Raw genomic sequence first — 16,973 nt, 5'->3', positions numbered from 1 at the left:
TGAGGGACATGCTCTCATTCTGACTGTCTGGTCTTTCTCACTCTGTTTTTCCACTCTCCGACTCATCTATATTTAAGGAGCGTTTTCCTTTTTAGCCCTCACAACATGAATATTATCCTGTAAAGCCCTGAGCTACACTAAATGGCTAAAATATGTGGACAACCCTGTGCTAGGGTTGTTTTTCATGCTCGACCACATTCATGTCTTCGCTTAAGCATGGAGCTGGAGCCAGGAGGTGATTATCCAACACCTTTGGGTTGAACTGGATATCCAGCTGCAAGCCAAACCACAACGCCCCTAATGCTTTTGTTACTGAATGGAAATAGGGATGAAATAATCTTAATTGCTCAATCGACAAAAAATTAATCAGCAACAATGCATTATCTGGTGCAATCTTCTGAAATGTTAAGTTTGATGCTTTTCTGTCATTTCAAATGTACTTTTTTTGGGGGGGGGCAGTTTGGGTGATCCATAATAATAATAAATAATAAATCTTTAGTTGCACCTCTAAATGTCCCCATGACCTGCTGTTATTAGAAAAATATTATTAATTTGGTCAATATACAACCAGTATATTGACCAAATATATTGAGTATATTGACCTGTTTGGCTGTGACACTGGTGTCATGGTTACTTTGTGTGATTTTAGTATAATGACTCATATCTTCTTTCCTCAGTGTTATCAGTGAGGTATTGATTTCCAGACTTTTCATCAGCCGAGGCAGGCAGCAGCTGAAGGACAGGCTACACAACTAAACTCAGATGATGGATGACGCAGCTAAAGGTGACTGTTCATCTTGTACAGGTGGGAAACAGAGTGGCAGAAGCAAAGATACAAGTAAAAGGGTAGAGTGTGTGATGAGGCATACGGGATGTGTGAATGCTCATAATGCATTTCTCCACCATCAGGCACTCCAGGAGGAGCTATGAGGTGTGAGAAGAGAGGCAGACTGGCTCTCAGCAGCAGATTACTATGAACTCCAGCTTATTAAAAACACATCCTCAGTCAGTCGCTCAGGGTCACTCTGCCGCCATGTAGCAGGTAACCAATCATTCGAGCTCTGTGGCTAATCACATGGGAAACAATCATTAACAGGAAGCTTGGAGCTAGCAGCAGCAAGAAAGTCTGATAGGCGACAATATAAATTCCAGTTGCACAAAACAGCTGTTTAATTTTTGTTGGTTGTTGTTTTAATTCATTAAATTATTTGCAACAAAAATGCTCTACATGGTAGTTAGTCTCTGATTTGTACTAACTTGTCATAATCATAACCATTCATGCAGAACGAGTTCAACATTTCAAAAGTTTGCTGAGTGGAGAGTCACTTTGTGTTATAAAGTGGTGGGGAGAGCCCAGATTTGGGGTGTGATGACACACTTGGGTCATGAGAACAAGATGAAAAATATTTTAACACTATTTTGAATAATTTACATATAATAAGTGTGGGGGTCCTCCCCCAGAAAACTTTCAGCACTTAACACTTAATTTCCTGCATTCTTGAGACGTTTTCTTTTTTTCTGGAAATGACTTTATTTATATGAAGGGAAACAAAATTAAGGTGACAGGTGACAATTCGAAATATAAAAATAAAACAGAATATAATACTGTAATCAGCAGCTTGTTGTTTTAGTTTAAGTTTTTTGGACAATGCACATTTCTTTCTTCTATATTACAATTGCATTGCATGTTTTCTCTGGTCTGATCGGTTCACAAGAAGTGACATTGACGAGCACACGGCTGCTTGAAACCCACCCGAGCTTCTCTTCTCCCTCGTCTCTCCCTGCCGACAGAGTTTAGCAGGTAGGCGAGAACAGGAACAGGTGAGCGTCACGCAGCGCCCAGAGAACCTGATATGTAGGAGGCAAAGGAGAGTAGCAGCAACTTGTGAGAAGTGCCAGTACGCAGGGAAATGTCCTGTTACACCAAAGAGTAAAATGTCGAGGTTATATCGCGTTATCTATCTACTATTAGCAATTTAAGCTGTCTGCTTACAACATTCATTTGGGAGGACACATCATAAGTTTGTATTCTACTCAGAAAAATGATGTTAACAAGCTAGGCCAACTGACTTCTACTAAGAAAGGGAAGACTCAACAGGGAAAAGGAAAGACAGCTAGCTAGGCGAACTTATTTCTATTTCTAAGAAGCTAGTTGACCTAGCTTGCTAACAGCAGTACTGATTCCCACTGGATGCTGCTGTTCATTCAGGTTATTTCAACACATGCTGAGTCATTGTCAGCACCAGCACACTCAGTGTTGTGTCTGTCTAACATTATAGAAGGGAGGAGGTCTAACTTAGGGCAGAGACGTTTTATAGAGGAGACACGCCATTCAATCGCATCCTCAATACAACTTTTTAGGGAAATCCTTTAACGGCAAAGATGGCTTATCCCGCCCCTCTAGCTAGAAATCGTCTGCTTTTAACAGCCAAAGCGGGAAGAATATTTTAGCCAATCGTGTGGTTCCACTGACATTTGGGTCTGTTTTACTTTGATTGCACATGAGTAGTAGTAGTGATGCATGCGTAGCAGAAGAACAACCTGTTGGGAAAAACGCTTTTTAAACCTTATTTGTCAGCGACTTTTATCTGTTTTTAATGCTGATTCTATTCATGTAGTTTATGTCCCAGTGACCTGTGAAAGTGCAGTTCTGGCTCTCTCCCTATTCATTCAGATGGGAGCCTGGTCTTGTAAGTCCGAAATACTGTAGCTGCCCGGAGGCATTGCCAAGATGGCTGCCGAGTGGCAACTTGCTTACAAAGACTTTGGCGACCATATTTTCAAACTCCCAAACTGGGACCCTTAAGTGTACAACACGTTTATGCAGGCGTACATGTATGTACTTATGAATGCACCATAGGCATTTTCATCAGGATAGGGGACTTTTATTTCAGTGTTTAGCACACCTACCGAGCGTACCTTTCAACACCATGAATGCAGCATTTTTGTTACTTTACAAAGAAGTAAGCCTCCAGGAGCTCTTAGAAAAGACAGACTTTCTTTTCAGCATGACAGCTAACCGTTAGCACACTGTCAAAAAAAAGGTGCAAGTGTTTCTTGCCTGATTGCCAGACTAGCAACAGACATGACCAGGGGTTTTCCAAGTGTGAGGCAGGCCAGAAAGTAATAAATTCTCTAAGACAGACCTTTTTTAAATGTATTTGGCTGAAGTCACGTCAAACAGCAATATTAGGCTATCTTGGTTCAATTGTTGAGTCTGTGGGGTCAAATAAAATAATCATGATTACATAGGCATTCAGGAATCGAGCAAAGTCCTAAGTGATTGCAGAGATGATGTGTGAACAATAAAATGCTTCAACTTAAGATCGGACGAGTTGATCTTCCTCCTCTCATCTGAGCTGATCCTAAGGAACCACTGAAGAAAAACACCCACAAATCCTGTGCATGTGGAACTACATCAAATCTACTCCATAAATATAAGATCATATTTTTAATACTACTAAAATGGAATAAGCTCCTATTAGCAAAGACAGGCAATCTGACTTTGAAAGATTTAAAAAATCATGTTACAAAGATTGGCTTCGTAGATGCAGAGAAATGATAGATTTCCTAAGGACTTATAATGGGTCGGCACCTTCAAAAGAAAACTAGTCTGTCTGACAGGCATTTGGGGCAGGCTCATGGCAAGAAAAGGACATCAAATAACTCATTTATATTCATATAGCCACCTCCTATTTTCAATTTTGGCTCCTTGTCGATAGATGGGATTTTCAGGGCATATATCATTGGTTTGGCAGTTCTCTGGAGAGAGGGCATTTCATATTTGACCCCCATTCAATATGTGCTGGGAAGCAGGCCTTTCATTTTATCTGGCCAAAACCAAAACAGAGGGAAAATGTATTGTATTGCAGATGTCAAATTACATCCTAACAACTCTTTATTTATGACTTAAATAAATGTGTTTAGATGAAGTTGGGTTGGCAGCAAGCAGGTCCCAGTTGTGATGATGCACAGTGCTTTGGCAACTTGACCACTTCCAGTGTCTGTGATACCAGAAGTGTTTGTGTGAATGGGGAGGTGGCCAGACATTTAATCAATAGCTGGACCTCGTCTGACTGAGACACGTATCAGGTTTTGGTTGCTGTGGGACACCAGTGTAATGATAACACTGCCTGAACAATAACACCAGAATGAGGCTGCAAAAACATATTTTAGTTTTCACAAAATGGTGGCTCTGAGGTGCAAAACACAGGGAAATGTTTTAAAGAAAAATAGAAAACAACAAAACATAAAACATGACAACATTTTTTTTAAACTTTGTTTTTTCCAAAGTGTTGTTTTGTTTTCTAATTTGTTAACTTGCTTTCTAATAGCCTATGTTGTGTTTTCCAAAATGTTATTGTATTTTCAAATTTTCAAATTCCTAACTGGCTGTCACTCACACTGATTGCATGGTTTTCCATCGGTCACTTCTCATTCACTCCCACCCCACCTGTCTGAGAGAAGGGCACATTTATTACCTATGTGTAATGTTATGAATAACATATTCATAATTAAACTGCTCACACTAATTCACTTGCCATCTAATTACAGCATTCTGGGGCACGGGAGACAACGGCCTTTAAATGGGAGTCAATTAACATTTTATGATGTTAGGGCTCCTCTCACAATCTGACAAAAGAGCTCTCGCGTAAACACCTTTTAATGGTCACAAATACTCAGAATTACCTCCATAACAAACACCATTAATCACACTCTTTGGACAGGACATCGTTAGCGGATGGATGTAATTTACCGTTTTAATACAACGTTGCTGCTAGAAACAGTGCAATATATCTCTAACGTAGAGCAGGTGAGCATTCCTAGAGAGGTGACAGAGTACTTCGGCAAGATGGGCCCAGATCTGAAGAGCATTCAGTCTCAATGACTCTGAGCAAATACTGCATGTGAGATGAGACAAAAGACCCATCAGCCTTAAGGAAGGAGAGCTGCCCTCCCTGGACAAGGAGCAGAAAGTGGTTGATACTCAGCTGAATGCGCAACCACTTTCTCCTCTTTTCACCAGTTCAGACTTCAGACAAAAGGACGGCGGTAGGGGGCACAAACACACATATTCTTACACGGTTATACATAACAAATATATGTACTTAATAGAGACGCTGCAAGCAGTCAGGCCAAGGCATGCAGACAAACCACAGACTTTGATCTATTGTGCCCATTAAATTGATGTGCTGTTGCCTTCTGGATCATAACATGTGTACACTTCACCACACCCAGACCTCCCCTGATACCAGGACGCTTGTTCTTGCTAGACTTTACAAGAAAACACAATTAACTCCCACAGTCAGTGCAGGGCATACCACTGGACAAAGACTTAAAAGTCTCTAGTTACCTGGGCAGTTTCCCACTTTCTCTGTCTCCCATACAGTACACACATACAAAGGCTGCTGTTAGACTTTGCAATTCATCACCACAGAGACTCAAAGCAAGCCTTTGTTCCTGGCTCTGTGCTGAGGAGAAACTGCTAGCAAGCACTGGCGAGGAGACAGAAACATCATTTACCAGAATCACATGTTGATGAGGTTTGTCACTTTTGTATAATCAAGCATGTTTGATCAAGTCAGAAGAAGAAAAATAACATGATAAACAGGACAGACGTGAAAATGTGCTGCAAGTGCAACTCCCATTATGAATGCGCTGCCAACTGGCCTTCTGTTTACAGCTTCAGGATGAGCTCAGCACTGAGTTAGGAGGTGGACAGCTGGGAGACAAGCTTGTCCAAAACTGCATGCTCCAAACACAGATCACCATGACCTCCAAAAAACTTTGCTTGCTTCTGGGAAGAGTTCTTAAGCTTCCCATTCCCGGCAGTCCTGTTTCCTGAGGGGTCAAGTGATGAACAGCAAAGCAGAGCAGAGCCAGCACGAAAGCCTAACAGATGTATTACAAGAACTGCGTTGAATCTTTGTGACTCATTCAAGGAGTGAATTAGCCAAAACAAGTAGCAGAACAATGCTGACCGTTCTCTTTTCCAACACATATAGCGACAGATGACGATGTCCAGCTTTAATTCCCTGGGGCTACAGGGCCCATAAATCTGAGTCTTTTTCAATTTGTGTGGCATTTAGTGTTTCAAGGCATCAAGAAATAACATTCAACCCACCAAAAAGTGCCTCTAAGTATATAGAACAATGATATGTTCACCAGAAAGGCACATGACAACAGAAATAATCCATTTACATCAACATTTGTTCTGGATAGAGTACGGTGGCAAACAGAATCATTAAAATCACAATCTATTATTTTTCTTCTCACGCAGAAATACGCTTGTGGCTGTAAACCTCTTCATTTTCACCCAAAAATGCTCCAACCTATCAAAGTCTTGCAGTCTGTGAAAAGCAGTTGCTGCGGGGCACACTTGTTCTTTGTCAGGATGAGTTTGGTAAGGGAAAAAAACTTCAGGACAGGGGATGTGGAGACATATTCCGGGCAGTGTAACTAAGGCAGCACTAGTGGACCTACAGGAAGTACAAGACATCATGTCTGTGAAGGGTGAACTTGGCACAGTTCAACACACTGTTTGAACATATACTCAAGTGTGTGCAGTATTAGCATGCTAATCATTGGGCAACATGTTGCACCAGGTTTACTTTAGAGGAAGGAGCAACAACTGCATGTTATGAAACTGTAATTGATGGTCAGGTTAGATGTAATTACACTCAGTGAAATAAATTAAAGTGTTTTGCATTTCTCAATCTACCTCAAATACCAGGGAAATCAGTCACAGTACATGACCTAAGGGTAGGTATTGCTCAAAATGTCACAATTTAAAATTAGCTAAGCCCTGCCCCCCCTTTATTACTTATCAACTTTTATTTCAGTGTTTAGCACACCTACCGAGCGTACCTTTCAACACCATGAATGCAGCATTTTCGTTACTTTACAAAGAAGTAAGCCTCCAGGAGCTCTTAGAAAAGACAGACTTTCTTTTCAGCATGACAGCTAACCGTTAGCACACTGTCCAAAAAAAAGGTGCAAGCGTTTCTTGCCTGATTGCCAGACTAGCAACAGACATGACCAGGGGTTTTCCAAGTGTGAGGCAGGCCAGAAAGTAATAAATTATCTAAGACAGACCTTTTTTAAATGTATTTGGCTGAAGTCACGTCAAACAGCAATATTAGGCTATCTTGGTTCAATTATTGAGTCTGTGGGGTCAAATAAAATAATCATGATTACATAGGCATTCAGGAATCGAGCAAAGTCCTAAGTGATTGCAGAGATGATGTGCGAACAATAAAATGCTTCAACTTAAGATCTTTATCAAGTTTTCCGTTGTAATGCACTTTACAATAACGAAAGATTTACCACTCGAAATTCATTGCAATTTTTAAAGCAATTGGTCCCTGATTTTAGACAGAGGGAGACTTTATCGACTGTAGCTAGCTAGCTAGCTTCCAAATGCTGGCTATCAGACACATCACTGCATCTTATACAGTGTGGTAAATTGGCCATAACTTAAATCACGCAGGATGCTACACTGGTACATTTTCATTTATAAAGCCATTTAAGGTATTTTGCCTTCTTATATCTGTTTAAAGTTTTCTCACATGAAAAATATACATATCATTTAAGATCTGGTGCTGGACTACTTTGCAAGGTACCAAAAATGAGGAAAGAAGCAGGAAAAAGGATCTGTCTTCCAATGGCCCATCGTCCTGGAATGAACTCCAGTCTAGGCTTAAGACTGGCATGCCAATTTCTTTAGCTGCTTTTAAAAAAGAATATCAGACATTCTTTAGTCTTTTCATTTACTTTTGTTTATATATATTTCTTACATAACTGATTGCATTTTTGTCTATGTAAATATTTTGTACATTTTATGTAAATTTGTATTGTATTTTAACTTTTGTATTATGTAATGTATTGTTTTTCAACTCATGGTTGAAAAATTGTGTTTTACTTGCTATACAGGATACATAAGGATTACATACATGAAATACATTCAGGACATTGTGGTAAAAGATTGAGGCTAAAGCTTCATGTCCCATGCAAAAGCGTCCTCACCAATTGGTGATTCTTGTGGAAAACATGGGAATAAAGTGGAATGGTTCTTGTATTGCAACATAGAGCCTGCTAGTCCACGTATTAACCACTGTAGGTATTAAGCTAGTTAGCCGATCATGCTAACTAGCTAACATGCTAACAATTGCAGCCTCTTTTCAAGCTGACAAACACACTGTTTAATCCACCCCTTACACTTTTGCTCTTGTGTTTTTGGCTTTGAAAAGGTTTAAAAAGAAAGCACCACCCTTTAAACAGTATGTCTCCTACCACAGCTCCATTTACACCGCTTCCACGTGTGACTCCAAAGCTTGACAGGCCTGTAGTAAACTGGGATGGGTTGGTGAACGGTCAAAACTGATGTTTTGGCACTGATGCCAAAATAATACTTGTTCACTAATTCAATTTGCAAGAAACCCAGCAAAAGCCTGTTTTTCTTTTAACAAACTTAGACAAACTTCTGAAGTGGTACCCCAGACCTCGATATCTGATGAAAGAATGAGTAAACAAGACTAAGAATATGACCAAGCCTTCAGTGCCAAATTTCAGTCTGGACTCAAAAAGTACTGAGGTTTGAAACTCGACCCTAACAGCAACATACTGATCCAGCCTTTACTTACTTCACTCGCTGCTGTCTGAATTCCAACATATAAAGAGTAAAAGCAAGAAAAACAACAGTAAAAGAAACTGTATGGGAAGTGACGGGAGAGTGAGAGAGAAAACCTTCACACACAGTTGCACATATAGGCGAAGGCATGTAGCAGCATGCCATAAACTCTGTGAGTGACACTTGCTTTTGTGGGACAAAGCCAAGCCGCCGCTCCTGCTGGGCTCAGGATATGAAGCCTGCTTCAGGGTGGGGGGACAGCCTCCTCAGTCGGGCGAGCACCTTATCTTCTTTCAGCACGCCTGGACGGACTGAAACGCCAAGCTTTCTCCTCTCCTTCCTGATAGCCATGCATGTAACACTTTGTTCCCCTTTGGCGAGCCACTTCTTTCAACTTTCTCCAGCGAGCTCAACAAATCTTTGGATTATTTTCATCATTTCCGGTGCAGGCTTCATGTGAAAAAACAGCAGAGACCGTACATAATGTTCACATTCAGAGAAGCTGGCATATGTTATCATGCACAGCTACGATATGGGCACCTGCGGGGGTCTGATAGAGGTAAAAATAAAATGACTCCATGTTTTCTTATATAATTTAAAAGGGCAAATTCATTCTATAGTTGTTCTGTAACCCCTGCAAGTAATTCCCAGCTTTCTTGCTCTCTCAATTGGCACAATAAAGCACCTGAATGCCACTCCAACAGGTCTACTGAGTATCAAGCATGAAATCATTCCATCTGTGCTTCTTCGAGGTATTTTAACAGGTTTTAGCCAACAGGGACCCTTGTTATAGCTCAAACAGCTTAGTGCCAACCAGCCAGCCATTTTATGCTATGTTACTCGTAAAATTAAGTACTTTGATCTTTAGTTTACTGTCCTCAAATACCAGGCACTTACTGGTGTGTATGAAACTTTGCCAGGATTGACCCCCTTTAAGTGATCTAATGAGTCACTCAAAAGATCCTGCACAAATCCTGTCAAATCAGCCAAGGTGAAGACATTTTTACCCATAATTCAAGTGTCCAGCAGTCCTCAGAATACAGGCAAGACTAGACAAAAGGGTGCAGACGCTCTGCATGTGACTGGTATTAACATGGGCCAGATTAGATGAGCTCTAAGGAAAAGTCCACCCGTAAACATTTAAAACTGTTCATAAAACCACTCCAGGGACGTTTCTGACTGCACTGTTGTTTGATGCACTGCCCTCCTCAATGTTCTCAAACGTGCCATCATCTTCTGTTCCTTTCAGTACAAAATATGATTAAAAAGACTCTTTGAATCCTTTCTTTTGCCATATTTTATGGTTTATTTCCCCTGCAGAAGTTGCCATCCTAGCTCAGAGTTTGGGGGCCACCAGTATCCCCTGGCATTCCTGGTTTATCTTGGTTCGTATGTGCCCTCACTGTCATGGAGTTTAAATTAACATACAAAACAAAACCACGGACTATTTCAGGATCATTTGAGATCCTGCTACAGTATCAAATCCCATATGTTGTGGACTACATCATGGTTAGATACATTCAATTTGGGGGATCAAATGCATAACAGGAAATAAACTGATGCTTAAGCAAATGAAGCATCTTTCCCCCCCTGGATCTGCTTGTTGAACATGAGTTTGACAATATGTAACTGTAGAAGAGTGTCCAAGGGATGAATTTTCCTTTAATAGTCCTACCATTTATTTGTCCTTCTGTAATTCATGCGGTTAATCAATTATTTTAGTAAAGGCTGGCTGTGCTAAACCTCCTCCCTCTTCTCGTTATCCCAGCCAACTTTCCCCCTCCCGGAAAATGAAAAGGCAACTCCTCCCAGCAAAATAAAAACCATTTTACTCATTTCAGTTGATGATCTAGCATCTCCTCTGGCAGCATCCCACAGCCGAGTCAACAGGAGGAGCAGATAACAGCCTGACTGTGGACGACGCTGCGGTCTGCTGGCAGCTTTGCAATCATCTGTGGAAAATGGATGTTTATCATGAACGGAAAATGCTGGTCATCTCTCAGTGAACCGCTGACATTCAGATCTGCACCATTTCGCAACGAGGCCGCTTTAACCATCGCGCGTCTTCTGCCTCTGACCTTTTCAAACTTGCCTGAAGGACAAGATCCATAATTTTGCTGCTCTGAATAAACTAAATAAAATCACACAGAGTAGAAAATGCCAGGGAGTGATTACTCCCGGACATGATAACTCTGACGGAGCACTGCGACAACTGGAAGTGAAGGATCTTTTGAACCACATGAAAGACAATGAGAAAAAGCTAAAGAGGAGCTTAACTGCGCTGGGTTTCATTAACGAGTGGCCTCTTTGCTCTTTGTCTCTGAGCCTATTGAACACTGCGTGCTGCTCCAGCCCTCTCAAGCTGTCAGACTGGGCTTCTTAAAAGTAAAAGGGGCAAGGAACTCAGCGACAAGGGCCAGTGTGACTAATGTAGGAGCCTGCTGCTGCTGTTGCATGCTGGTACGGGGGAAGACCCTGCCTCCACGATGTATGGCATGGCTGCATACTGCACAAAAAAAACCAACCGCCGCCGCCGCCACCCCTCCTTGTCTCTCACTCCTTCATACCACCCCACCCCCGTCATCCATTCACGGCAGATCCTTTCAGCAGGTCATTCAGAGGGCCAATAAAGAGGCTAGCTCATTCTGTCCGTTCTGAAATGTGCAATGTCAGACAGAGGGAGAGACGGGGGAGGGAGGGCCGGCGGGGGTGAGATTCCAAGAAGGCTTACAATCATCTGACTAAAGTAGGCTGAGCTGGACCTCCCATTTTTGGGGGAGAACTGTCTCTGCAGACAGTTTATGTCGGGAACACTCCCTCAAGCATAACAAAGAGAAGAGAGCAACATGGCAGCATTAGTCATGAAAAGGTGGGGAAAGGGTTTGGTAGCATTTTATCGACTCTGAATCCAGTTCTGAATCCGCTTATCAAATCTAAAACCTTTCAAATCCCTTATCAAATCTTTTTAGGTAGTTTGTTGGGTGGGAAATGAAGGCATCACTTAATTCGTACTGTACAAGTGCAGTATCATACCTGAACCACTGAGATTCTTAAGTGTGGGAAGGATGTTTTCTCAACCTCTTTTATCACTTCTCTGTGATTCATTGCATTCAGTAACCCTCTCCTGACTAATTTATCCTTTCGCACTTTGCTCGGGGCTATGGTGCAGCTGCAGAAGCCGTAGAAGCTAAAGTAAAAACAACCATAATATTAATTCTACTTTATTGTTCCTGCACAGACACCATTCAAACACGTTGGAGTTAGGTTATGTTGGTTCTGGTGTTTAGGTGAAGTAGAGATAAGTTGTTGGTGTTAGGGTTGGGGTTAATGTAAGGGGAAACACAGATCAACAAAGAAACAGAATTCCGTCAGCCTGTTTTCATTGCACTTTGTCACATGATCGATGCCCCAACGTGTCCACCTCAGCAAAGGGTTTTTGTATGTGCAAAAAAACAGATGGATGGAAACAAGTTAGCATGTGTTCATATACATCATCAGTTGTTGTTTTGTTCCTTCGCAGACACCTGTAGCATCAGACAGAGGCAACAGTGACTAACAGATTGTGAATGACAGGTTTGATATGGGATGTGCTTGCTCCAGAGCTTAAGGAATCCAGGCATTTCAATTACCAGATCCAAACTGGTACCAGCTATCAGAACCCATCCCTTGTCATGAAGGTCAAACTCTTTGAGAGTCAGTCTACATGTGCCTCTGAGTGTGTGTTTGTATGATTGGAGAGGTAGCTGCTGGCAGTATGATGGATGAGGAGCGGCGAGCTGGCGCTGGAGACGTATCGCTGCCTGTGAGTGGGTTACCCCTCAATCAACCTCCCCGAGCCTGCAAAGAATCTCGACTACGAGCATCCACAACGAATAAAATTACACACACAACCGCAGTCTTAGCACATTAACAGCCCTCGGCACAGGCTTTTAAATCAGACCACATCATTACACGAGGCAAGACTTTCTCTCTCACGCTCTCCCTCTTTCACAGACGCTCTCCAGACTCTAGTGGAACATCTCTTTTTCCACTCCGAGAGAAGTGCCGGAGTGTAGATTAACCCCAAAATCAGCCCCAATTTTGTGAGCGTGCAACTGGTGAGTCTATCACCGGATGAACATCACAGACTCAAAGCTTATTAAAAAAAAATGCTGCACTGAGCTCACAGGATGTCGTGTAATTTCACCCAGATGTGCTTTACAGCGCACTGAATTAAGAAACGCAAGAAGGGGAAATGAAAGCCTCAACAAGTCTTCACATCGTAGGTTCTGCTGGAGCTGCTGAGACACTTTCTTGAGAATCTGAAAGCTTTTCTGGTAGTGAATGGTGCATTATGTCTTCCCAGTGGACTTCCAGGGAGGGGAGGAGTCACCTGCGCTCTATTAATAAAAGCCTATCTAAGGATGGACAGTGGCAGCTCCTTACAGCAGAGTTGAGGTCAGTGTACGACAAGGGAAGCACCTCGCCCAGATGTCTAAAAATACTGTCCTACATACTGAATGTGGCCAGCTCGAGCAGGAGATGGAGTGATGAAGCACTCTGAGAGAAAAAAAGCCCTTTTTTGTTTATGGATGTTGGTGTTTCTGGAGTTTTCCTCAGTACATGCAATTGATAAAACAAGCCTCATTCTGAGAAACCCACGAGAAACACAAACTACAAAGCTCTAAAGCACCAATTTCAAATGAGCCACAGTGCAGCAGCAGCAGCCCAGCAGATTGATTGAATTCATAAATAAGACTAAAACGCGTGTGTGCGAATGGTCACACACAGCTGATAGCATCTCTCTCCACCTCACAGGGCCACACATTCCAGTAACTCTGTGGTCTGCACACACGCACACGCACACACGGATTTAATTTACAGTCACTGTCAGCAGCCGAACATTTCTCTAACCACTATCTGATATGTGATGAAAAAACGCTGCCAGCAATAAAAGCCCTGGGAAAGAAGAGCTTGTGTGAACTGAACCAACGTTGGCATGAACTTATTTCACCGTCTGTCGGAGGGTGAGCTGTGTGTGTGTGTGTGTGTGTGTGTGTGTGTGTGTATGTGTGTGTGTGTGTGTGTGTGTGTGTGTGTGTGTGTGCGTGTGTGCAGTGTGTGGGGTGGACGAGATTTGAGATTAGGGGATTTTAGGTGCACAGGCTGTGGCTTTACAGTAGGAATATTGTTCACACTGTAGTCCTCATCCTCCAGTGTTGACTGTGTCTTACAATCAAGGACATCAGCAGGGGCAGAGTATGCAGGTATCGAGAACCTCCTCTGCAGGACTTCTACAGAGAAAAACACCTGCACAAGCCAATGGTAACTGATCTCAAATCTGATTTGCTAAAAGTTGCACAATTATGTTAGTTCCAGGTCATAGCAGAAATAAGAAAGAACACACAAAAAGAACCAGGACTGGGGCCTGTGTTACTGTACAGTACAGTAATCAGAGCAGGAGCAGAGCAGAAGATTTCTTTTAAAAGCCTGGCAATTAACTCAAACTTGTAATATTTGTGAAAATATGATAATTAGAATAATTATAGAATAAAACAAAGTCTTTGAAAAAAATGAAGTTAGTAGGTCATGACACCTCTATACATAGATTATTCCTAAAAATATGGTAATGAAAAAGCCTTGAGGGCAGCCCTCTCTTTTTCTAGCAGACACAAAACCTCTGTTTTCACTTAAATATGTTACATAGATGTTTTATACAACAACAAATGCTGCAATTTGAGCTTAAAACATGGTGATTCTTATGCAAAAGCAAACCACACTCCACCTGTGTCTGGTAGTTGTGCGTGCATAACATTTTCTCCTACGTGTTTTTGCAGACGCATTTGACTCGTGAATTCAGGAACGGACCTCAACTCAGTGTGAACGCGAGTTATTACTTAAGGTGCTGGTTCTTACCGTTTCCGTCAGTGATCTCGGCTCGGGCATTTCCCACACACTGCAAAACTAAAACAACTCCAACGAGAAGGTCGAACGTCTTCACACTCGCCATATCCAAGTTCCTTTCTTCTCCGTCGTTTTTTTTAGAGATAGGTGTCCGTCTTTCTCACGCACCGACACCGCTTCCCAGCGGACTCCGTAACTCTCCTGCCTCTCCTGCTGCTTTTAAAACGGAAAGCTGCCTGCGCTGCACTCGCTGCACCGAGCTGTTTTTGTTCCAGCGTGTGCCACACACTGCGCGCTCCTGGAGAGAAAACGCGCTCGTCCTAACAGGTCTCCACCTCCAGAACAAACAAAATATAATACCAGCAGAGGAAGAAAAAGTTCTCCACTTAAATGTTCACTCCAGTCCGACACACTGGTCTCATCCCACTTGTCCGAGGTGCACTGTGTGTGTCTGTGTCTGTGTGTGGTTGTCTGTGTGCGGAGGGAGAGAATGGGCTAATGCGCTCCTGGAGAAGACAGTGCGCTCCCTCCGTCATCAGCTCCTAGGAGCCAATGGCTCTTCTTCTTCTGTTTGATGCTCCGTGAGTACAGAACAACCTGAGCAGACAAACACACACAAAGCGTTTCTCCAGCTGCCGGGGAGACAGTCAGATTTTGCCTTGGGATATTATCTGCACCATGTCTGACAAGCAGCGTTTGAGTGATGTGGAAAGATGAGCTGCTTTTGGTTCTTCAGGAGCTGCTGCTGTAGGCCTCCTGTTTGCCAGCAGACAAAAGATGTTAAACATCCTAGATTCATTCCTGAGAGGGCTTTGTTTTTATTGAGTATAAAGTCAATATTATAATATTTGCAAGAGGAGTTCAGTTTCTAAGATTCTATCTATCTATCTGTCTATCTATCTATCTATCTATCTATCTATCTATCTATCTATCTCAGACTGTATAATCTATCCTCTCACCTTTACTACACAGCTAGGTGATTGAATTGTGAGGGCGCCCTCTTCAGGTGCAAGTCAGGTCATAATATTAACCCTTCTGGTTTTCTGTTAGCTTTGCTTCCCACAGACCCCACTAATAACAACAGCAGCAACAACAACAACAACAACAACAGTAATAATAATAATAATTGTAAAATGATCAACCAAATAGTTTCCTTCAAATATTTTCTATTGACTTTATTAAAACCCAATATGTGGGAAAGTGGTAATACTTTCTATTTTTGCCATGCAAGAACAAATATGTGTTCCCGAAGGTCTGGCTCCCTGTTAGACCTCTCTAAAAAATGAGAAAGAGAAATAAGAGAAATCCCGAAAGACTTGAAAATCCTTTGTATTTAAATACATTTCATCTGTTCAGTCATTTTAAAAAATAATTCTCATAGAATTAGGGGAAAATAAATAACATATTGTTTTTTGAGCTGTTAAAGAGTTTCCAGCACCCAAAACAGAAGAGCATTAATTGATAGATGCATTTGAAAATGACAAGTATGATCAAACGCAATGTACCCTTATATTCAAATGACTGTATCATGAAATCACTTGTTCCCTTGGTTGCGTGTTTTTACTTTTCTCTGCAGACTTTAAAGGGGTAAAACTTGGAAACCCCTCATGTGAGGGAACATTTCTTCTTTATTTTGTCCGAAGCAGCTCTCCCTGCTCTCAGAACCACTCACTATCCTTTTTCTTGCTTGGACCACATGCTTGTTCCAATTAAGAGACTGTCGCTGTGGGAATTCAGGAGCTGCACCACAAGTCATGGAAAAGCTTAATGTGGAGAGGAAACTCTTACATAAAGGGCCACTTTCATTTACTTGGCTGGTGTGCATGTATATTGAACATCTAAAGGAATTTATGTTTGTGCTAAATCGATTTTCAAACTCTTTTAGTGGTTAAAAAGCTAATAAAAGGCATCAAATCCAAACATGAAGGCACAAATATGTGAAGGTTCTCACACCACACAAGTCTGGCTCCCAAATAAAAACAGATCAATAAATACTAATTACTTCCATAGCTTTGTCAGTAATTAGTCATTATCTTGATTATCTTCACTGGCCACTGAAAGTCATCCGTCTCATTAGCTTTACATAGTGGCGACTGTCAGCAAAGTGCGTGCAGCAGTAGTGAGGGGATTTGTTTCTTCACAAAATGAACACAGCTGTTGCTGCTTTGTGCCAGACCCAGTAAAGTGTCAGTGACGGTGCAAGAAGAGGACTTTCACTTGAAGAGCACTTTGGTTTCTCTGAATCTCAATCTTTTTCTTTTTAAATTATTTTTCTTAACACATGATATACAAAATCAACTGTTCAAAACTAAACAAAACTAACTGTGTACAAAAGTAAAAGAATAAATGTGAAAACAACATAGAGAAAGAAAGGGAATAGCAAAAACTGAATAATAAAAAATATTAATAGTGTAATTAAAATTAAAATGTGATAGAAATCTAACATTAACATCTATCTCAA

The 16,973-nt window shown here is 41.6% G+C and overlaps 1 protein-coding gene across 2 annotated transcripts in view; it reads right to left on the bottom strand.

Moving 5' to 3' along the window:
* The window catches only part of plxdc2b (plexin domain containing 2b), a 108,720-nt gene extending 93,754 nt beyond the window's left edge, over positions 1-14,966 (bottom strand). For both annotated transcript variants that reach the window (XM_046043840.1, XM_046043905.1), the window contains exon 1: positions 14,525-14,966. In XM_046043840.1, coding sequence (XP_045899796.1) covers positions 14,525-14,618 — 94 coding nt within the window. In that variant the 5' untranslated portion in view covers positions 14,619-14,966. The remainder of the gene's footprint in view (positions 1-14,524) is intronic.
* Between the last annotated feature and the right edge of the window lie 2,007 nt (positions 14,967-16,973).

Source organism: Micropterus dolomieu, linkage group LG01, assembly GCF_021292245.1.
Source record: "Micropterus dolomieu isolate WLL.071019.BEF.003 ecotype Adirondacks linkage group LG01, ASM2129224v1, whole genome shotgun sequence".
NCBI lineage: Eukaryota > Metazoa > Chordata > Actinopteri > Centrarchiformes > Centrarchidae > Micropterus > Micropterus dolomieu.
The sequence above is the reverse complement of the archived record's forward strand: the minus strand, read 5'-3'. Positions and strand labels throughout refer to the sequence as shown.